This window comes from Chiloscyllium punctatum, chromosome 12, assembly GCF_047496795.1.
Source record: "Chiloscyllium punctatum isolate Juve2018m chromosome 12, sChiPun1.3, whole genome shotgun sequence".
Classification (NCBI taxonomy): domain Eukaryota; kingdom Metazoa; phylum Chordata; class Chondrichthyes; order Orectolobiformes; family Hemiscylliidae; genus Chiloscyllium; species Chiloscyllium punctatum.
This window is the reverse complement of record NC_092750.1, coordinates 59212605-59235476: the sequence shown is the minus strand read 5'-3', so window position 1 is coordinate 59235476 and position 22872 is coordinate 59212605. Positions and strand designations below refer to the sequence as shown.

At 38.3% G+C, this 22872-nt stretch overlaps 1 protein-coding gene across 2 annotated transcripts in view; it reads left to right on the top strand.

The window, feature by feature from the left end:
* apeh (acylaminoacyl-peptide hydrolase) overlaps positions 1 to 19456 on the top strand; it is a 76968-nt gene extending 57512 nt beyond the window's left edge. For both annotated transcript variants that reach the window (XM_072582643.1, XM_072582642.1), the window contains exons 17-22: positions 5 to 85; positions 4262 to 4350; positions 11495 to 11685; positions 14585 to 14687; positions 15721 to 15827; positions 18049 to 19456. In XM_072582643.1, the coding sequence (XP_072438744.1) occupies positions 5 to 85; positions 4262 to 4350; positions 11495 to 11685; positions 14585 to 14687; positions 15721 to 15827; positions 18049 to 18148 (671 nt within the window). In that variant the 3' untranslated portion in view covers positions 18149 to 19456. The remainder of the gene's footprint in view (positions 1 to 4; positions 86 to 4261; positions 4351 to 11494; positions 11686 to 14584; positions 14688 to 15720; positions 15828 to 18048) is intronic.
* Positions 19457 to 22872: the final 3416 nt, after the last annotated feature.

The following is a 22872-nucleotide window of genomic DNA, read 5'->3' as shown; positions in this document are numbered from 1 at the left end:
ACAGGTGGACCACATTCCGTGTTTATAGCAGAATGGTTGCTGTATCCTGTTGCACTCTGCAGGCTAGGATTTGTTGTGCTACTCGGTGAGTAATGCAAATGGGAAACTCCTGATCTATTAAGAAGGCTGAGGCTGTGTTCCAACAGTAGAGTGTAACTTGTCTTCTCAATCTAAGTTGGGCGATGTCCTTGGGATCTGAAACAAAAACTGAAATTGCTGGAGAAATTCAGAAGATCTGGCAGCATCTGTGGGGAGAAAGCAGAGTTGATGTTACCAGACTGGTGACCCTTTGTCAGAGCTAATGATTGAACAAGAGTGACCACCTTAAAACAGTGTTAAGTAGAGCAGTTTTAGTATAGTGAAAGATGACTTGACTTTGCTTTGATCTGTTTAAACTTAGCCATTTTGGTGACTTATCTTCTTTACAATGTCTTAACTTTTAATATTTTGTTCTACTAGTTCCACCTCATGATTGCAAGTTTCTTCTTCGGTGTATCTTCAACATGAAATGTTATTTGAGTACATGAATTTATAACATTATAGATTTCATGACTAATGTAATTTTTGAATAATGGGCACAAAGGAGATTTAAATATGGCTCCCAAAAGTCACTTGACTTCTCTTGTGGATTTTATTGTGATTGAAACCAGACTGTGTTTGTCAAGGTGGATCACAAGAGACATTCGAAATGCAAAACTCATTTCTAGGGAGAGAAACAGAAACTCATTGATAGTGGTCTCCCAGAAGTATGAATAGCTCTTTATTACGTCTCAAAACATAAGATGTTTATCATTCAAGTCATTGGGTGAGACTGTGAGCCAGTTAATTGCCTCAGCTGAAATACAGTGCGCTCCAGAGCTCTAATGCGGACGCATGGTTTGACAGTTTGGGCTATCAGCTATTTTGAGCCGTATTAAAGAGTAACTGGTATGAGCCATTTTTTGCAAAGATGTCAGAGAGATGTGCAGCATGGAAACAGACCCTTTGGTCCAACTTGTCCATGCCAACCAGATATCCTAACCTAATCTAGTCCCATTTGCCAGCAATTCCATATCCCTCTAAACCCTTCCTATTTATATACCCATCCAGATGCCTTTTAAATGCTGTAATTGTACCAGCCTCCATCACTTTCTCTGGCAGCTCATTCCATACATGCACCACCCTCTAAATGAAAAAGTTGCCCCTTAAGTCCCTTTTATATCTTTCCCCTCTCACCCTAAACCTGTGCCCTCTAGTTCTGGACTCCCCCACCTCAGGGAAAAGACCTTGTCTATTTATCCTATCCATGCCCCTCATGATTTTATTAGATTAGATTACTTACAGTGTGGAAACAGGCCCTCCGGCCCAACAAGTCCACACCGACCCGCCGAAACGTAACCCACCCAGGCCCATTTCCCTACATTTACCCCTGTACCTAACACTAAAGGCAATTTAGCATGACCAATTCACCTAAACTGCACATTTTTGGACTGTGGGAGGAAACCGGAGCACCCGGAGAAAACCCATGCAGACACGGGGAGAACGTACAAACTCCACACAGTTGCCTGAGTCAGGAATTGAACCCAGGTCTCTGGCGCTGTGAGGCAGCAGTGCTAACCACTGTGCCTCTATAACGTCACCCCTCAGTCTCCGACACCCAGGAATACAGCCCCAGCCTTTTCAGCCTCTCCCTGTAGCTCAAATTCTCCAATCCTGGCAACATCTTTGTAAATCTTTTTGAAACCTTTCAAATTTCACAACTTCCTTCCGATAGGAAAGAGACCAGAATTGCACACTATATTCCAAATGTAGCCTAACCAGTGTCCTGGACAGCTGCAACATGACCTCGCAACTCCTGTAGTCAATGTTCTGATCAATGAAGGAAAGCATACCAAATGCCGCCTTCACTATCCTATCTACCTGTGAATCTACTTTTAAGGATCTATGAACCTGCACTCCAAGATCTCTTTGTTCAGCAACATTCCCCAGGACCTACCGTTAAGTGTATATTAAAAAAAAGCAAGGTGCTGAAAAAGCACTCCTCAGCCCATTTGTCCAGCTGATCAAGATCCTGTTGTACTCTGAAGTGACCTTCTTCGCTATCCACTACATCTCCAATTTTGGTGTCATCTGCAAACTTACTAACTATACCTCCTATGAAACCAGCTTGAATCACTCTTGCCTCAACTAACAACATCATGTGATAGTTATGTTTTTTTCTGTAATATTGGGAGTAACAGAGGAAGGTGCTCAGCAACCATGTCTTGTTTTGCTGAAAAGGAATCTAGGTAGTTTTTCCAAAAATTGTGCCCAAACAAAAACATGGAAAAGGACCTCAACTCATCCCTCGAGCTGCTGTATTTATAGAAACAAACTCTGACTATTCATCAACAGAAGCCATCATACTTGCTGAATATAGCCCTTGAAATTGAATAGTTTTACCATAAATAACTAATATTTCAGCTGCATACTATAGGCCTGAAACTAAAAGCCAAAGAACAGAACAGAGTTTTATCTTTTATAAGTATCTTTGTGTTTATCTGAATTCCATTCTTTTGCGTATTTATTTAGAAATTTTACTACTTGTGTAATTCACAGCAGTGTTTTGTTAAAAACCTAAGCTTTATCTTGGTTAAGATTAAAGTTTTGATTTATTTGAAGTTGAATGACCCAAACTAAATAGGACCATAGGTACAGGTACACATTCTTAGCTAATCAATCTCCTTAAGAAAATGTTTTGTATGTAGTTGTGGCAAATAGAAAACTTTGTTCCTGGATTTTCTGAGGACTGTTGCTGTCCTCTGACACTAAATTGTGAAGTGCTGTTCCTTGATTCTCACGAACTATTCTTCCATTGCTCCACATGCACTACTGGAGCATTGATAGTTAATTCTCTTGGTGGCAAAAACCTCCGAACCTGAGCTTGAAAATGAGGGCCAAATAGGGTTGTCCCCTTGGATTACTATTTGATGCACCGATTCCATGTTGATGGTATTTCATGCTTTCTTCCTTTGCTTTCATGATGCTCTATCAATATTCTTCTTCACTCCTGTTTAGCTTTAAGTTACCCACAAAATGTTAGTTCTTCAAACCTCATTCTCTGTTTTAAAGAAATGCTTGTGTAGTGCCCTCCTTGTATTAGGACAATGATTTTTAACTTCTAAATGAAGGTGAAAACTGCTTGCTATTCTCATTCACTACACACTGTCCTCATTATCTGCTGATGTGCTACATGCAGATTCACGTATTTACCAGGTCATCCCTGCACTTCATTTTATATTTTGCCTCTCTTGATTTGTCCGGTCTGATTCCTGGTACATCTCGGAATATAGAGTTGAGGTGGAGTGGTCTTCTCACTTTTTGTCATCTGTATCCATCCCTCTTGCCTCTGGTGAGGATTGGTGTACACATTTTGCACTAGTGTATGGGTATTAAAGCAAATTTGACCACAATACAGGGAAAAAAAACACCTTAATTAATCATGAGGCTGCCATTTCGTTGGCTGATTCTAAACTTGTGAAACAATTACATTTCAACAATGTTCTGAAAATGTGTTTTGGGAACATTAATTTAAATTTAACTTTAACTTTTGGGATCCAAGAGGTTACTCTGGGTCCCGCATCAGCAGATCTTATTGTAGCAGGGACTCCCTATTATTATTTCTGATTTATGAATTGAAAAATATCTATTTCAGGATGTATCTAATAGATCTGTTTCTTTAATCCATCAGCACAGACTAATAGCCATAATGTCTTGTGTTGTTGACTGAAAAAGTTCAATATCAATGAGTGCTGAGCCCTTTTTAGATTAAAAATGCAGCTCTTTAGAATTGTAGTGGGATTAATGGCAAGTGTCAGATGATTTTGTGAAAAAAGGTACAACCCATGTTTACTCCATCTGTACTCAATGGATTTCAGTGACTGTAAACTACATTACTGTTCCCTAAAAAGTGAATCCATTAATATAGAAACATTTCCCTTAATGCACATTGTGTCATAGCCATGTATTTTCTTTGCAGAATAAGTTGCTTCACTGAACTTAATTCCTGCACTCTTAAGAGTGTTGGAAATATACATTTGGCTCATCAGAATCTAAAAACAGATTTTCAATCTGGCTAGTGATAGCTCTCCTGAAATATAGGTCCATTCTGTTAATTGCTGCTTCGATGGATGGTATGTGTTTCTAGCACATTGAGCATATTTGATGTCCAGTATTTGCAAATTTCCTTTGTTCCTCACTGTTCAAAATAAATAATGTAAATTTCATTTACCCTATTTTACAGTAAATTACAGAGGCTCTGCAGGCTTTGGGCAGGACTGCATCTATTCTCTGCCTGGAAATGTTGGGAGCCAAGATGTAAAAGATGTACAGGTAATGAACTGTTCAGTTTGGAGAATTTATACATTAATAGATGCTGGCTCACCACTTTTGAAAAATTAACAAGTAATACAGCAACTCACAAAGGAGCACTTCTGGCTGGCTTTTGGAAATAAGTTGAAAGTTTGTTTTCCATAAGAGTTTTTTGTTGCTTATGTCCCAGTTAGGCAGCAGTGTCAAAGTCTTTGTTTTGTAGAGTCAGCCAGAAAATAAAAATGTTTGAACAGGTGACTTCCGAACTTAAAGGTACATATTGATTTGAGTCTTTGTCACTGAAACTCTGTTATTGTTAATATCTGTCATTCATTTTTGGTGTGGGAAGAAACTAACAACATTTGCAAGAAGGATCAATGTTTCTGAATATTAATGGACAAGACTTTACTTTATTTCTAAGTCCCAGAGCCACGTCTTTAATTTTCTTTTTATATTTAGATGCACAAAATTCTGCAAATTCTAATTTTTACAGAAAGGGTGTCCAAACCTCATTCCACTCCTGGCCTTTTGCCCAGAGCCATTCACTGTAGCGTCATTTTCAACAAACAAATACTTGAGAGCAATGATGAGGGATTGCTGCATGATTGAGGTGCTGTTTTTCAGTTGTAACATTAATCAGAGTACAGGGGAACCTCGAATATCCGAACGTGATGGGCGGGCACTATTTTGTTCGGTTAATCAATTTAAATGCCTTTTGTCTGGGGCTCGGAGTTTTTAAAGTCTGATCCCTGTTCAGGAGACTGCAGCAGCACAGCGCACTAGGCCCTGCTGCGCCTGCCCCCAACCCCGTCCAACACCGCCCCGCCCCCGATACAGTGCAACACCGCCCCCCGACCCCAACCCCGTGCAATACCGCGCCCCCGCCCCCAACTCCCTGCAACACCTTGCCCCGCCCCCAACACTACCCCAACTGTGTGCAACACTTCCCCCTGCCCCCACCCCGTGCAACATTTCCCCATCCCCAGTACCATATACACCAGCCTCCTCTCCAGGGCAGTTAGACTGGACACCAACAACAAGACTGCTGCTGCCTTTGTGGGGTAAGCCTCCAAAGGCGCACACGCAACACACACATACTTTTTACTGCAACTTTTAGACAGGTTCACCATTGCCCTGTACAGGACAATGCTGGAGAGATCATCTGGGGAAGTGGGGGTTTAGGGTACACCCCTCTGTAGAACTCCAGGGAAAGTGTGGGGGTAGAGAGAGGGCGGGTAGTCAGTCATTTGGAGACGGTGCCTGTTTAATCACTGTAAACAAAAGATGCGATCGGTGTTGGAAACACATCTTTGATGCACTGTTTCCATCGGGACCTCAAGATCTCTTTCGGATAATCTGATTTTCGGATAATTGGTATTCGGATAATCGAGGTTCCCCTTTATATCTTTGTTTTGAAAGATCCTGTGATGTTGACTATGCAGCGAAGATTGTGGAATTTTCTTAGTTTCTTGCTCAGTTATTATCCCTTAATTGATACAATTGATAGTTTAACTGATTTTCTTATTGGCTGTATGTGGACATGGCAACTGAATTTACCCCATGAGTATATTGCATAGACAATATATAATTATAGAATTGACAACTAATTTGGAATATCTAAACATATAAGGAACAGTGTAAATAAATACAAATGTTTTGTAAATATATGATTGGTCTGCTAGAATAAAAATTTATTATCAAGTACTTTTACATGAAAAATACAGAGAAAATGGCATGTGCATCAATGACAGACGTTATACATAATAATTTTAAAAAAGTAAAATTAAGACAAAGTTCATCACAGTTCAGTTAACGGCTCCTGGGCTTGGGGAAAGCTGATTTAGGAACAATGGAATACCCTGAAGATGCAGCTGGGATGAGATCACCTTGCCAGGCTGCTGGATACCATGCTGGAATCCTCCGCTGAAGAAGACCACCATGTCTTGCCGATAACATCACTCCTGGACGAGACTACCTGCCAGGTCACTGGAATATCTAGATGTCAGAGAAGATCTCCACACTGGGGACAAGACCTCTATGCTGGGAGACAGCCACACCAGGCCAAGACTGTGCTTCTCTGCCTTCAGGATTCCCAGTCCAGCTGCAGACCTAAGGTCTTGGCCTAGCCTGCATGTCTGGGCCAGGGGAGTCAGTCCAGGACCTGTTCCTCGAATATCAGGAGACCTAAGGCCGGGATGGAGCTATGTCCAACTTGTACTGGCATTCCTGCTGCTGGAGGCTTAAAAGAAAAGAAAATGTGGGGAGAAGAAAAGAAAAAGATCAAAAGTAAATAGAGAAAGAAAGCAGATTGGGAGGGGGTGAGCCCAAGGCTGAATCCTCCTGTTCTGCTGCCACCTTGAAAGAAATGTAACTGTCAAGTCCCATCTGCTCCAGAGGTGTGTATCATCATGTCAGAATGATTCAAAAAATCGGTTGAATAAAAATTTAGACCCTTAGGGTTTGTGGTACAGTGCTATTGTCCCTACCCCTGAACCAGGAGGCCTGGTTTCAAGTCCCACCTACTCCAGAGGTATGTAATAACATCTCTGAACAGGCTGCATATTTTTTAAGCGGGCTGATACAGCGATGGGTCTGCAGAATGTCTGTCCAAAGCTGTGACAAGTCACAAGTAGTGGCGCTATTTTGGTGTTCAACAATAGACTTTGTTCCTTTCCAGATAGGCTTCCTGGGTTACTACAGTATCCCTCAATTTTAACTATTCAAGTACAAGTGAGTTTGTTTTTCATCATAAATATATCCACTGATGATCCTTCTGAACAGTTGTCATGGTTCTAATTCATTTTGCAAATGGGGTGAGTAAAACAAAAGAGTACTCCAACTGTCATTCTGAAGAATACCTTACACTGATTTAACATTTGTTTTTTCTTGACCTTTTAACATGGGAAGCAAAAATCCAGTTTAGCGTTTTCACTTTGTAAAAAAATTTGCAGTCCTGCTTTTAAATATCTGCATTACAATATGAATCGAAATCCATTAGGCTGCTCTTTGAGAGCATTGCCGTTTAGCATAACTTTCAAATCTGTCTTATCTTTCTGAAATGTAAATCTTTACTCGATGATTTAGGTTTGCCACATTATTGTCCACTCTTCCAGCCAGCATAACTTTTTCTGTTTTGCTATTCATGCTAATCTTCTGTTATGAACCTTAGATATTGCTTCCCTTATGACCATGTGTTCTGGGATGAAGATTTTATGATACAAGAAAAATCTCACTGGTTATTCTTTGCTGTGCTGCAACAGTTCTGATTCATTACGTACTTATATAGTGTTTGTATTTTTTTAAAATTGTTTTCAATTTTGAAATGGAATGTTTAGTTGTTGGATAAAGTAAAATAGAAATGAGCATTCTACAACATTAAATGAGCCATACATTGTATTTGAAACCATTATAAGGTTCAGTCATTCTCAGCAAGTACCACAATGTAATTCATCATGAAGCAGCACTTGTAATTGACTTTTCAATGGTAAAATATGCTGATTTTTTTTAAAGTTTGTTTCTTGAGCAGTAAGATCAACGCTTGATCATGTTTGTTGGAATGATCTATAGAACCACATGTTTTACATCGAAGCAAGCATTATATCTAAGGAAGCTCTAACAACAAGCTAATTAGCTTAGAACTGACTAGCTCTACCCAGAGACAGGCATTTATATACCAGTGGGTGGAACTACTCGAAAGCTTTTTAGTTAGCTCTTTCAGGCCATTGATTTATGGGCAATACTTTCAGAATATATACAAGAACTCTCACCCAAATTTTTATTTCCTGTCTGGCCAGAGGGGAGATGCCAGAGGACTCGAGTATTGCTAATATGGTTCCATTTTTCAAGAAGGTTGGTAGGGATAAACTTGTGAATTACAGACCAGTGAGTCTCTCACCATTGGTAGGGAAACTTGTGGAAAAAATTCTGAAGGGGAGAATTAGTCTCCACTTGGAGAAGCAAGCTTTGATCAAGGATTGTCAGCATGGCTTTGTCAGAGCTGAATCATGCCTAACAAATTTGAATTTTTCAATGAGTGATCAGGTGAGTAGATTAGAGTAGACAATGCTTTTGACAAGGCCCCTTCGGAGAGACTGATCAACAAGGTAAAGGAACAAGGAATCCAAAATTGGCTTAGCGGCAGGAGGCAGAGGGTGGTGGTCGAAGACTGTTTCTGACTGGAGGTAGTGTGTCCAGCAGTGTACCATAGGGATTGTGCTGTCTGTTTATTGTTTGTGTAAATGATACAGATAAGAATATGTGAGAATGATAAGTTTGTGGATGATATGAAGAATATATGGGCGGCTAATAGTGAGAAAAGAAATCTTAAGTTACACTAAGATATAGCTGGATTGTTCAGATGGGCAGTTCAATGGCAAATGGAGTTTAACCCTAACAAGTGTGAGGTGATGTACTTTGGAAGCAGTAACAAGACAATGAGTACTCAATGAATTGCAGGACTTTAGGAAGCTCAGAGGAACAAAGGGGTCTTGGGTGCTTGTCCACAGATTTCAGAAGGCAGACAATAGGATGGTTAAAAATGCATATGGACATTATGGCATAAATCATAAGAGCAGGAACATTATGTTGAAGCTGTACAAAACTTTGGTTAGGCTACAGCTGGAGTACTGAGTATGGTTCTGGTCATGGCATCATGGGGATGATGTGATTGCACTGGAGGGGTGCAGAGTCGATTCACTAGGATGTTCCCTCAGTTTGAGTGTTCTAGCTATGACGAGAGGCTGCCTTGGCTTGGGTTGTCTTTAAGAGCAGAGGAGGATGAAGGATGACCTGATTGAGGGACATAAGACAGAACCTAGAACATTACAGCGCAGTATAGGCCCTTCGGCTCTCGATGTTGCGCCAACCTGCGAAACCTACCTAAAGCCATCATGATTCCTACATGATTCCATTCTCTTCCATATACATATCCAATGACCATTTAAATGGCCTTAAAATTGTCAAGTCTGTAACTGTTACAGGCAGTGTGTTCCATGCCCCTACTGCTCTCTGAGTAAAGAAACTACCTCTGACATCTGTCCTGTATCTGACACCCCTTAATTTAAAGCTATGTCCCTTCGTGCTAGCCATCGCCATCAGAGAAAAAAAAGCTCTCACTGTCCAAAATATCTAACTCTCTGATTATCTTAAATGTCTCAAAAGTCACCTCTCAACCCTCTTCTCTAACGAAAACAGCCTCCAGTCCATCAGTCTTTTCTCTTTAGACCTTCCGTCCATATCAGGCAAGATCCTAAAAAATCTCCCCTGAACCCTTTCCAAAGCTTCCACGTCCTTCCTATAATGTGGTGACCTGAATTGTATACAATACTCCAAGTGTGGCTGCACCAGAGTTGTATACAGCTGCAGCATGACCTTATGGTTCAGAAACTCAATCCCTCTACTAATAAAAGCTAACACACAGTAAGACTTCTTAACAACCCTATCAACATGGGTGGCAACTTGCAGGGATCTATGTACCTGGACTCTCTGCTCATCTACCCTGCCAAGAATCTTTTCAGTAGGCCAGTACTCTGCAACCATATTGCTCCTTCCAAAGTGAATCACCTCACACTTTTCTGCATTAAACTCCGTTTGCCACCCCTTAGCCTAGCTCTTCAGGACGTCTATGTCCCTTTGTAAGCTGCAATATCCTTCGCCACTATCCACACCTCTACCAACCTTAGTGTCATCCGCAAATTTACTGACCCAACCGTCTATGCCCTCATCCAGGTCATTTATAAAAATTACAAATAGCAGTGGACCCAAAACAGATCCTTGTGGTACATCACTAGTAACTGAACTCCAGGATGTATATTTCCCATCAACAACCACCCTCTGTCTTCTTTCAGCTAGCCAATTTCTGATCCAAACCGCTAAATCGTCCTTAATCCTATGCCTCTATATTTTGTGCAATAGCCTACTGTGAGGAACCTATCAAAAGCCTTACTGAAATCCATATACACCACATCAACCACTTTACCCTCATCCACCTGATTGGCCACCTTCCCTAAGAACTCAATAAGGTTTGTAAGACGCAACCTACCGTTCACAAAGCTGTATTGACTATCCCTAGTCATCTTATTCCTTCCAAATGGTTATAAATCCTATCTCTTGTAACCCTTTCAACACTTTACCCACAACCAAAGTAAGTCTCTCTGGTCTATAATTTCCAGGGTTGTCTCTCCTCCCCTTCTTGAACAAGGGAACAATACTTGCTATCCTCCAGTCTTTCAGCACTATTCCTGTAGGCAATGGTGAGAAAAAGATCAAAACCAAAGACTCTGCAATCTCCTCCCTGGCTTCCCAGACAATCCTAGCATACATCCCATCTAACCCAGGGGACTTATCTATTTTCACACTTTCCAGAATTACTAACACTTCCTTATGAACCTCAAATTCATCTAGTCTAGTAGCCTGTATCTCAGTGTTCTCCTTGACCACATTTGTCTTTTCCTAGTGTGAATATTGATGAAAAGTAATCATTTAGCGCTTCCCCTATCTCCTCTGACTCCATGCACAACTTCCCACTACTATCCTTGATTGGCCCTAATGTTACTCTAATGTCATTCTTTTATTCCTGATGCACCTATAGAAAGCCTTAGGGTTTTCTTTGATCCTATCTGCCAGCGACTTCTCATGTCCTCTCCTGGCTCTTCTTAGCTCTCGCTTTCGGTCTTTTCTGGCTAATTTATAACTCTCAAGCGTCCTAACTTATTAACTAATATTGATAAGATCTGCTTTAGTTTGTCTATCTTAATTGATTTAGTGCAGATATAACTTCAGCATTTGAAATCTTTGCCCAATAGCAGGGTAGTTTTATTTTAAATGGCAAATACATTCAGCTCAGTTTCAAATGTAAATGCTACGAAAATATTGCTCATTCAAGAGAAAATGTACTAAATTCAAAGATGTAGATATAATAATCTATAAAGGCAAATGTGTGCATTCTTAGAGTAGAATTGAGCCTTGTCCTGCAATTGGTCTGCTTTTTCACAGCTGTCAAAGGACACTGGTCATGGATATTGCTCTATTGCCGTGCAAGATTCCTCTTGTCTTTGATATGCACCATTCCTGCTGCTGGAGCACAAAATAAATGCAAGTCAAATAGATTATGACAGTTTATGCTTTTTAATGTTATCAGTGGTTAAATGTTCACTTTCCTTTTCAGTTTTCAGCAGAACAAGTGCTTAAAGAAAGATTTACTGATACGTCGAAAGTCTTTGTCATTGGTGGTTCACATGGAGGTTTTCTTGCTAGTCACTTGGTTGCAGAATACCCTGAATTTTACAAGGCCGGTGTGATAAGAAACCCAGTCACTAACATTGCTTCTATGTTAGGAACAACAGATATCCCAGACTGGTGAGTACTAATGTCATGAGGGGAAGGCGACCGTTTGTTTCATATTAGTGCATTTAAAAAAAGATAATTTTGTTTGTTTAAAACCATTTGAAGAAGAAATGTTTAATTATTTGGACAAAGTTGTAGTCTAATTTAAAACATTATAAACTAAAGCTTGATAGTTCCTAAATTTGCATTGGACTAACAGCACTGCTTTTCCTTACATATTCAAGTCTTAAGTTTTTTGCCTTTCATTTCTCAGAACTAAAATGAAAGAAAACAACTTTAGAATCAAAACAATAGTTTATATGGCTTGCACACTGCCTAAGACAGACAAACAAGGAAATGTATTGTTTGATGTTGTCTACGAGTAATTGGGATTTATGTACTTGGTATCATGCTGATATTGAAATTCATATATCACATTAATGACTTGTATGGTCACAAAATGTCTTTTTGACTTTATGGGGGCAGCATCCTATTAATAGAGCATGTCATGTGTTCACTGCAGAATATCTATGTGAGGTATTGTGCAAATGCTTTGTCGTACCTTCTCTTGCAATTTGATAATCTAAGGTTGACTTAGCACTTTTTAGCAAGTGAAAATTTTGGATCCTTCTATGGGTGCCAACCGTGCTCAACCAGCTCCTACTTAACTCAAGGTGATGGCCTCATGGTATTATTGCTAGACTGTTATTTCCAGAATTTCAGCTAAAATTCTGGAGACACTGGTTTGAATCCCACCATGGCATATGGTGGAATTTGAATTCATTAAAAAGCATCTGGAATGAAGAGTGATTACCATGAAAGCATTGCCATTCTCACCTGGTCTGGCCTACGTGTAACTCCAGACCCACAATTTGGTTGACTCTCAACTGCTCTGTGAAATGGCTAAGCATGCCACTCAGTTGTATCAATCGTGACAAAGTCTGAAAAACAAATGAAACCAGATGGACCACCTAGCATTGACCTAGACACTAGAAATAGCCCTGTGGACCCTGCAAGTCATCCTCACCAACAGCTGGGGTTAGTGTCAAAATTCGGAAAGAGAACTCCGATTAGTGAAGACTGACATGGTCGCTCCCGGACAATGTCACCATCACCATCACTAGATATGTCCTGTCCCGTCCACAGGACAGACTCAGCAGAGATGGCATTTGTGATGGTGTAGAGTTGAGAGTCCTCAACATTAACTCCAGACCCCATGAAGTCTCATGGCTTCAGGTTAAATAGAAGGAAGGAAACCTCTTGCTGGTTGCCATGTATTGTCCTCCCTCTGCTGATGTATCAGGACTCTTCCATGTTGAACAACAATTGGAGAAAGTATTGAAGGTGACAAAGGTGCAATATATACACTGGGTGGGGCTTTCAAAGCTGGTTGAAGTTCAAGCTGGTTAGGTACTAAAGGATGTAGCTGCTAATTTGGGTCTGCAGCAGGTGGCAAAGGAAATGAGAGAAAAACATATTTAACCTCATCCTTAACAACTTGTTGGCTGCAGATGCATGTTCATAACAGCATTGTGTGGAGACAAAGTCCCACCCTCACATTGAGCTAAGCAATCCCACAACCAATTGATCAGATATCAGCTCTGCAATCCTTTCATCCCCAGTTGTGAATTGCAGAATCTTACACCTTACTGGAGGAAAGTCAGTTAATGAAATCATTTAATAGTTCTTAATGTATCTATATGCCACCCACAGCCCAATCAATCAGCACTTTGTTCGCATGGCTATATTTATTGTTGCTTCCTTTCAAAACTGGTGTTTACTCCTATTTGAGTCTTGACAGGTGCAAGATAAAATGCTTTGACTTAATGTATCCTATTAGCAATGCTTCTATTCTGTATTATCAAGCAATTACAAATAAGCAAGGTGATCTTCAATAGTGTTGTACTGGGGACTTGAGAACAAATGTGATTTTTGGATTGGATGAGGGTTAATTAAATCTGGCCATGGCGATATATTTCAGTCCACAGTTTCAAGGCACCAATTATTTTAGTTACATCTATTTCATTATAAATCATATAGTAAATCAAAATATAAGACTATATATTCAACATTCAAAACAATATTATTAAAATTACTACCATTTACAAAGTTCATTAGGAGCAAAACTGAACCATTAAACGGAGTGAATGCACCTCTCTTTTTGTCTGTAATATATCAAAATAGAAATGTATGTGAGATAACAAGAGTTACTTGCTGTCTAGTGTGGACTTTAAAAGTACAATGACTCCATTTATTCTGCTGCTTAACATATGAAGTTTGCATTACACACGGAAGCAATCTTAGAATTAATCAAAGTGGGTTAAGAGATGCAAGTAATATTGGATTATGTTCTGTCAATGAATGGTAACATTAGGAGCCAGGGGCAGAGTTGTCAGCATAGACGAGTGAGGTCTGATGAGTAATTCAGAAATGTTCTGAATATCTTTGTTACCTTTGCATTACAGTCTCTTTTCTAGTTTCTAATTCATTGTGGGCTTTGAACTTTGAAGCCAGTGGGGCTACTGCTGCTCAACAAAATGCAGACTGACTGGACATGGGATTCGACTGATCATTGGACCATTTCAATTTGTGGAATTCAACACATCTGTTAGAGTACAATAAATTTGTTAATTTGTGGCTTAATCAGCATCATAAATTCTAGATTGGAATTGAAACTCATTGAGTTCACTTGGAGAAGGTTCCTGAGCTGGTGGGCTGTAACCTTACATTCTGACAAAATGCTGTAAACCTGTACATGCACATGTGCTCCATCTAGAGGTAACATTGGCCATAAACACGGCCAAATAATATAGCTGTGCAGAAAAATATGTAAATATATCGTTTTAATGGTAGCCTCTGAATTATGAGAAAATAATTCTAAAATGTTGGTACACTGTTACATTGTTGAGATTTGTACTATCTTTTTTTTTAGGTGTATGGTGGAGGCTGGATTTGAATACGTAGCTGGTCAGCTTCCGACTCCTGCTTTGTTGGAAACAATGTTGAATAGATCTCCAATCATACGTGCTTCTCAAGTAAGCAATTTGCAATATTTCTCGTTTATCCTATTTGGTTCACTTGATTGCATTTCCATATAAATTTATAAATTGCTGATAAAACTATTGATGTTTTAGGGTCATATCAGTGTGCAGACTTACGATTCTTTGAAATGAGCACCTTTTCACTTTTGATGAGTGTTCAAGCACTATCAAGTCAGCACAGGCAGACTGAAAATAGAGTTCTTTACCAATTTGAATATTGTCTTCAGTATGTTAATGTGGCTCTTGTTTTTTTTTCCCATTTATTTGGCGCTGTAGTACAAGCTGAATACATGTCCGAATTGTTGGCAGTTTTGTATTTATGGACTTGTGTCCAATAGTTGATGGGAAATATAGGTTAAATTTACAAAATCAATAATCATTACAGCCCATCAGTCTGGGCTGATCTCAAAACCAGAAGACAGTGATCTGGAACTGCCCTCCAGTTTTCTTATACGTTTCTTCATAATACTTTTAACAATGACCCTAAAGTAATAAATTCTTAATGTAACGTTTCGTTTTTGTTTATTGCTCTTTGAAAAGATTCTTATTTTGCTTTATTAAAATCTTTAATCATACTTTTAATCTCTTCAAAGTCCATGTGCCCGTAGATTTGCTTCAGTAATAACTGTGCTTATTTCTACGTAGTTGATATTCATTCCTGTAGTACTCTGTAAAAATGCATGTTGATCACTCTCTTTACTGGGCTGAATATTGATACTGATCCTTCTGAAAAAAGGACTGAAGAGGCAGCCATTTCTATATACAGATGAGCAATATTGTGTGTACCTAATACACTCACTCACTGCCTGTTGTTTGAGAAGGATCAAAACGATTATTTTACTAAATGTCGCAAGTAGCATATATATTTTAAGCAGTGTGTGTCATAGGCTCCCTGAGAGATTTTTTTTTTTGTTGATGACTTGGATTGCCAGGCCATTATCAGCAGTTGAGGAGTGAGACTCAACTTTTTTTTAGTTGTTTCCTTGTTTTACTATTCTATATGACAAATTAATCTATACTCCTGCAGGTAAGATCTCCAATGTTGATCATGTTAGGTGAGAAAGATAAACGAGTTCCTCCTACTCAAGGCCTTGAGTTTTATCGAGCATTGAAAAGCAGAGGTGTTTCTGTAAGGTATGTTTAAAGTTTAAAAAGAATACAATTAGCATCATTTTGTTATTTTGAGAGCCCAGTTCAGAGTGCTGGGGGCGACATGACAGAATAGGTTTTGTAGATTTGGAATATTGAAACAATTATGGCCCCAACATTAATCCATGTGACATACCACACATTATATGTTGTCGACTTGAAAATGAGTGCTCATTCCAACTAGCTAACTCCTCGTTAGCCAATCATGCAAACATACTACCTTCAACACAGTGGGCTCTTATTAAATAGGTTAATTTGTGATACCTGATTTGTTTAAAGCTCTCCCTATAGCTCAAGTTATTCAATTCACCATATTGAACCATGATTCATTTTACTGACTGACTGAAAAATAAAATTTTTCTCTGTTTTAATACTAAATTATTGAATGGATACAGCACAGAAAGAGGCCAATCTAGTGCATCATCTTGTCCTTCTCCTAGCTCTACACTTTCCTCATGTTCAGACATTAAAGTAATTCCCTCCTAAATGCCTTGATTGAATCTGTCTCCACCACACACTCAAACAATATGTTCCAATTCCCAACTACTCACTACGTAAAAAAAGCTTTTCCTCCTATATCTGTTGTTTGTTTGCTAATTCCCTTAAATCAGCATGCTCTAATTCTCCATTCTTCTGCCAATGGAACAGCTATTTCCCATTTACTATATATACACGAATGAGGTGTGGGTCAGTCCCTTGCAACTGCATTGACATTCAATAAGATCATGATTGATCAGATTACTCCACAATTCTGCTCACACACAATAACTTTTAACCTCCCTTACTTATCAAAGATTAATCTATCTTTGCCTGATAAGTTCTCAGTCATTAAAATGCATCAAAAAAGAGCAAATGTCCTAACCTTGGACCCTGGGGAAATCCATAACTATAAACCTTCCTATGGTATGTAAAATAGCCATTTAGCCTACTTTCCATTTCTCGTTCATCCAATTCCTGATACATGTTACGATGTATTTTATTCTATGAGTTTTAACCTTGCTCACAAATCTGTTATGTCCCACTTCTTCAACTTTTCAAAGCCCATGGACATCACATCAACTGCATTAACCCTGTCTTTCTTCAAACAACTCTAGCAGGTTAGTTAAATGCAGTTTTCCCTTTTTAAAAGAAATACTAACTTTCCTTGATTGAGCCACATTTGTTAAAGTCCACATTGTCATTTCTGGAAACTTGTTCACCATTGAGGATAATTTTTAAAAAATTTATTTCATGGGGTGGATGTGCCATTGGCAAGGCCTACGTTTGTTGTCTATTCCATACTGTGTCTGAACTTAGTAGCTTGCAATAAGCCATTTCAGAGGCTGGTTAATCTCAGTCACATTATTGTGGGTTTGAAATCACAAGTAGTCCACACCAGGTAAAGAACATTCGTGAATCAGATGGGTTTGATTATAGTTGTTATGGTCACCACAGAGAACAGGTTTTTTATTCCTAATTTTATTAATTGAATTTAAATCTACCACCTGCTATTCTCAGGTTTGAACATCTGGACCTCTGTATGTTACACCACTGCACCTTTTCCCTGCTGACTTGCATTGGTTACTGCATTTGCCTTTACATCCTTTTTTTTCTACTATAAATAGCATTTGCATTTCTTCAGTTCTCTGCTACCATCCCAGAGTCTCTGGAAGACTGGAAGATTATAGCGAATGCTTTCAAAATGCCTGCACTTACTTCCCTCGGTATCTTTGCCATACCTCATCTAATTCTGGTATCATACCAACTTTAAATTCCAAACAACTACCTAAAACATTTCTCAATTTAAAGCACTACAAATGTCTGAATTGCCTCATGTTTCACCGTAACATTCATAACATTCTCTTCCTTGATAAAGCCGACTGTGACATATTCATTTTAATTCCTCAGCTATGTACCCTATACATAAATCTCATTTTTGGTTCAAAATTGGCTTCATGCCTCTCTTTAACCACTGTTTTACTTTTTTATATGGCTATAGACGATTTTGGGATTCTGTTTTATATTCGCTTCATACTATATATTTGCTCTACTTGTTTACATTTTTGCTTCCCCTCTAACTTTTCTATACTCAGCCTGATTCCTGGTTGTATTATCCATCTGATGTCTGTCTTCTTTTGACCTACCTCTTATTTCTTGAATGAGTTAGCGGAAGAGTTCAACTGTTCCTTTTTTCAAGTTTTTAAAAAAGGATGTTTTACTTTTCTAGATTATTATGGTACCCTGATAATAACCACTCGCTGTCTAAAGTAGATGCTGAAGCTGATGGATTCATGAATGTCGCGCTCTGGTTTGTGAAGCACCTCTAATGTTGATTCTTTTCGGAGGCCGTCATTGTGGCATGGCGCAAAATCAATTACTGGAAATGTCATTAAGATTGCTGCCATGTATCACAATCAACAATCAGTGAGATCCAAATCCCAGATGGTTACATCAAGTACGACAGAAACATGTTTTTACATTTCACTGCGGCTCTTGGCCGCAGTATTTTGATTTACAAGTGCCGGACCAGTTCAGGCTAGCTATATTTTCAGTAATAAATTACATCATCTTTGTTGAGAGCAAGGATTTGCTGGTAGCTCATTCAGTTCAGTTATGCCAGTCCTTTCTGATAGTCATCCCATTCTTCTGAATTCTTTACTAATAACATAATAAATAATTTATTTTCTGGTTATTTTGCAGGTAAATGAATTTATGATGCTACATTGCAATTTAAATTTTGCCATATAATTTTGGATAACTGTTCAATATGTCAATTTAGTGATAGTAACCCAACTCTATGATGAACTTTAATCGTGAAAAGAACAATCCAAATTCTTTTCTCCTTTCTCAGAAGATCAATGCAATGTTAAAGAGTAAAGATTCATAAGGAACTGGCAATTCTGACTTAGGGTTCTAATTCTCTCCAGGTTCATCCTATACTCTGACAAGTTGCGGATTCAAATCCTGAGATCTTGTTTGCTTATTGTGTACTCTTTCTGTCAGGCTACAAATTACATCCTGGTGAAACCTCTCAGACATCACAACTTTCTTCAAAACTTTGCTATTTCATTACTTTCTGTTTAGCTGTGAAACATAATCTGTTTAAGGTATAAAGCATCTTTAAAACTGAACTAGAGAGAAAATTTGATCTATCTGTACATGTATACATTGACTGGTGCATGAAAGATGATTTCTTGAATTGCATTTTAAAACAAAATCTGCTTAAAGATTCCCCTAATGTTATGAATAATGCTTTTCATTATTATGACTATCGTTTAATATCTGGATTCTGATACCACCTAAATGCTGCTTTTATTTCTTAAATTGTCACCTTCAGATTCCAAACTGAAATATTACCACATAATTCATCCCAGCAATCTGTTGTATGAATGATGTGATTGACCACTGACCTGAGAATTACTCTGGTCATGTGAAGTATTAATCAGATTCATAAACATTCACAGGACAGAAGCATAATCTATTTATAAACTCTCAAAGCTTCTGTGTCCAAACAATATGCAGATTGTCATATGGTGCAGAAGTGTGCCTTAGTAACTTTTACAGATGTTAAAATCAGGATTATATAGATCTCTTGTAAATGCTGTCAATAAATCTAAGATTTTACACACTGTCCATTACTGACTTTTCATTCCTGTGGCCTGTGTCATAAAGTTAACTGTGATTTAAAGAATTATCTCAATGTTATTGGAATTAACCATTGAAATGAAGAAATGACACATTCCAAGTTGTTAATCATGAAGTATTTGGGGAAGGAGAATCCATGCAAATATTGGAATATTAATGTGAAGCAAGAGCCATAGCAGTGTAAGTAGCAAGGGGACTTCCTATTTCTACACTTTTAGAGCAGCTACTTTGATTGCACTTAAACATAGTCTATTTTGAGGAAAATTGTGCTGATCTTATTTGGTAATAATTAATGCAACTGAGCCTATTTATTTAAATCTACAAGGTAGTCTTTTTTTTAATCACTTGCTACTATTTGCAGTTGGTCTTTTCTATTTAAGTCTCTAGTTAAGCAAGTGTAATTCATAATTATAAACAGATGCCAATGCCACAGAACTAAGTTGTGATTTGTATTATATTTTAATTTAGTTTAGTGACGGTACATTATGGGCTTGGGGTAAATCTTTTCTATTTCCTATACATTGCAGAAAGCCTTGTGTGACCTTATTGTATTTCCCAGGCATGTTCCAGAGATCAAACTATGCAGGAAAGACCTTAACAATAGGGCATATTCGACACGTTCTGTCAGATGCAGTCCTAAGAGAAAATATGGGTATGGAATGTAATTTGTGTGCAACAATAAGAAATACATCCAGGGAGTTTGGCAAGAATGGGAACTCTTTTTACCCTGCTCCCCACCCTCCAGAGGGCTGTGAATGCTCAATCATTAAGCATGTTCAAGACAGCAAATAGTACTGAGATAGATCAGCTATGAATTGATTTAAATGGTGGGAGCAGGCTTGACTGGTCGAATTTGACCACCTTCCCCCATGTGTTCCTATGACACGGAGAAATTGCTAAGTTGGTTCAAAGAAATGCCTTGGTACTTTGACACGAGACTTTCAAACAAGGTGACGGCAAAATAAAAATGGTGCCAAAGTATAGGCACCCTTATTGTCACTACCAGCCCCAGGATCAATCTGTGTATGGGTGCAGTGACATCAAGTTAATGATCCACTTAAAGTATAGACTGCCAGCAGGAAGAAAGTCAACGTCTGCCTGAACATCCATTTATTTTCATGAGCATTATGCCTGTCTTGCTAGAAGGGATGTATAACCACATAAAGTATTGTCCTCAAATTTTATTCAGGTTCCTCCTGTCATGCTCATTTATTTCTCCTCGCTTCTGGCTACAGTTTGGCTGATGAAGTTTGAGCTTGGAGAAAATTCACAGGCATAATTTCAAGGGAGAAGCCCCAGTAGTTTTCCACGAATAATGGAAATGAAGAAATTGAGTGGAAAGCTTCTTGCAGCACAGGGAAATGACAAGTTTGCAAACTTGAAGCAACATCTTCAGAAATATTGATCAAATGGTGTCAAGCTGGATTTTCAACACTTTCAAGGAAGGAATCAATCTGAAAGTTTAGCTCTTAACTCTGTTGAAACATTTTATGCATGTTTCATGTTCCCTTGTTTAATTATTTAATAATTAAACTAATTTGCATTAAAATGGGGAAAGACAATGTTTGAAATCAAATCCACTCTATCTGTTTCTGCTCTCTCTCGCTCTCTCTCGCTCTCTCCACCCATCATCATTCCACAATTAAAGATTTTTTCAGTTGGACTAGCAGCATAAGAGTCATGTTTTTGTCCATGTCAGTTTCCTGTCTATAGTTGTGAAAAATCCATCAACAATACACTCCCTGGAAAAACATAGTCCTCAAATTGCTTATAGATTTCCATATCATTCTGTGCATGTGCAAAGTCCCAAAGTTACTCTCAATTTCAATGGAGTCATGTTGGCAAATGCTGATAATTTTACCATCATTACCACTGTAAAGCCCAGGCCAAAGTGTTGAGGGAAAAAGGAAGTTGGATGCACACTTTTTTTTACATTGAAAAATAATTGTACACTAATGTTTCTAGTAAATATTTCAGGGTAGAATTTTTAAATCAATTATAATGATTTAAATATAAGGTTACTCAGTGACTATGTAAAAATGCTTATTTTGTAATGAACCAATTTTAAGCTGTATTAACAAAAGTAGATTTTCAATTTTAAATACATATTTTTGCAATATGAGGGATAGAAGCAACTAGTTTCTATTCTGTTGGCTAATGGACTGATTCAGGGAAGATTTTATGTTTGATTTAACAAGCAAGTTTGAACAGAAACTGGAGCGAAAGCTTTGAAGGGGAGAAGGTTCCATTTCACATGTAATTTGTGCCCAGACTGCTGATTGTTGATCTGCAAGCGGGATAATGTTTAGGCGACATGTAGAGTAAAGCATCATTCAAATGGGGCACTACAGTTCACTTTTAGCATAGTTAAAATGTTTGGTGCACTGTTTTCTCCTCTGATAGAGCATTTTGGCTTAGATACCAATATTCCTGTCTCCTATTTTGGAGATAAACCTTTTAACCAACATTTATTGCTAGAATATTGTCATGACCATTGTCTGCCCATCAAATGACCAGTAAAATATAGCTCATGTTCATGGTCCCATTTTTATTCGCAATGATTAAAGTTAAAATGGTTCAGCAGTCAAACTTTTGTTTAAACAAGGTAGCTTTTTTCCAAGTTGTTACTTAAAGATCTTTAGAGATAACGTTATTACCAATAGGTTACATATATCAGGATTAAAACAAGTACAGATATGACAAAAGAATACTTAAAGGAGAAAGCCCCAATTAGTCTTTGAGGTATAATTTAGAGCCTGTTGCTAGAGTTCCTTTTTGTTGAAGCCAATTGAGTGCTTCAGAAGGACTGAGCAGTGACCAGACACCCAAATTAGGCCAAAAGATCCTTACCTTGGCAGCACTGTCAGGAGCAAGACGATCCTAGTCAGAAAAGAACCTTTCAGCCTGCAGTGACACTAGTCTGACTATCTAGGGAGGAACTATATGTTTTATATTGCTTTTTGTTGGCAATACAGTTGGATTTGTGTTGAAATTGTCAGTTGTGATTCTGAATCTCTCAGACATTAAGTCAACAAGTCTTAAGTTTGGAAACTTGCACTGTTATTCTAACACCAATTTCCTACAGTATGACTTTGATTTTTGTTAAACCTCAATTAAATTTGATACTAATGAGATAAATCGAGGTGTTCTGAGTTTCTTCCAGTGAGTGTGAATGCATTCTGTATCTGATCAAGAATGAAGGTCTGAAGGGCATTTTCAAGTTCATATAAAATATAAATATGTCCCTTTAGGGACCAGTGCAGTTATCTTCTTTTTTAATAAGAGCATAAGGTCACTTCGTGGAATAGGTCTTGGGAGTGTTATAAATTGTAAGTAGCATAACAGGGACTTCGTGATGCAGAAACCAGTAACCATTGTAAATCTTCAGATATAGTCAAGCTATTAA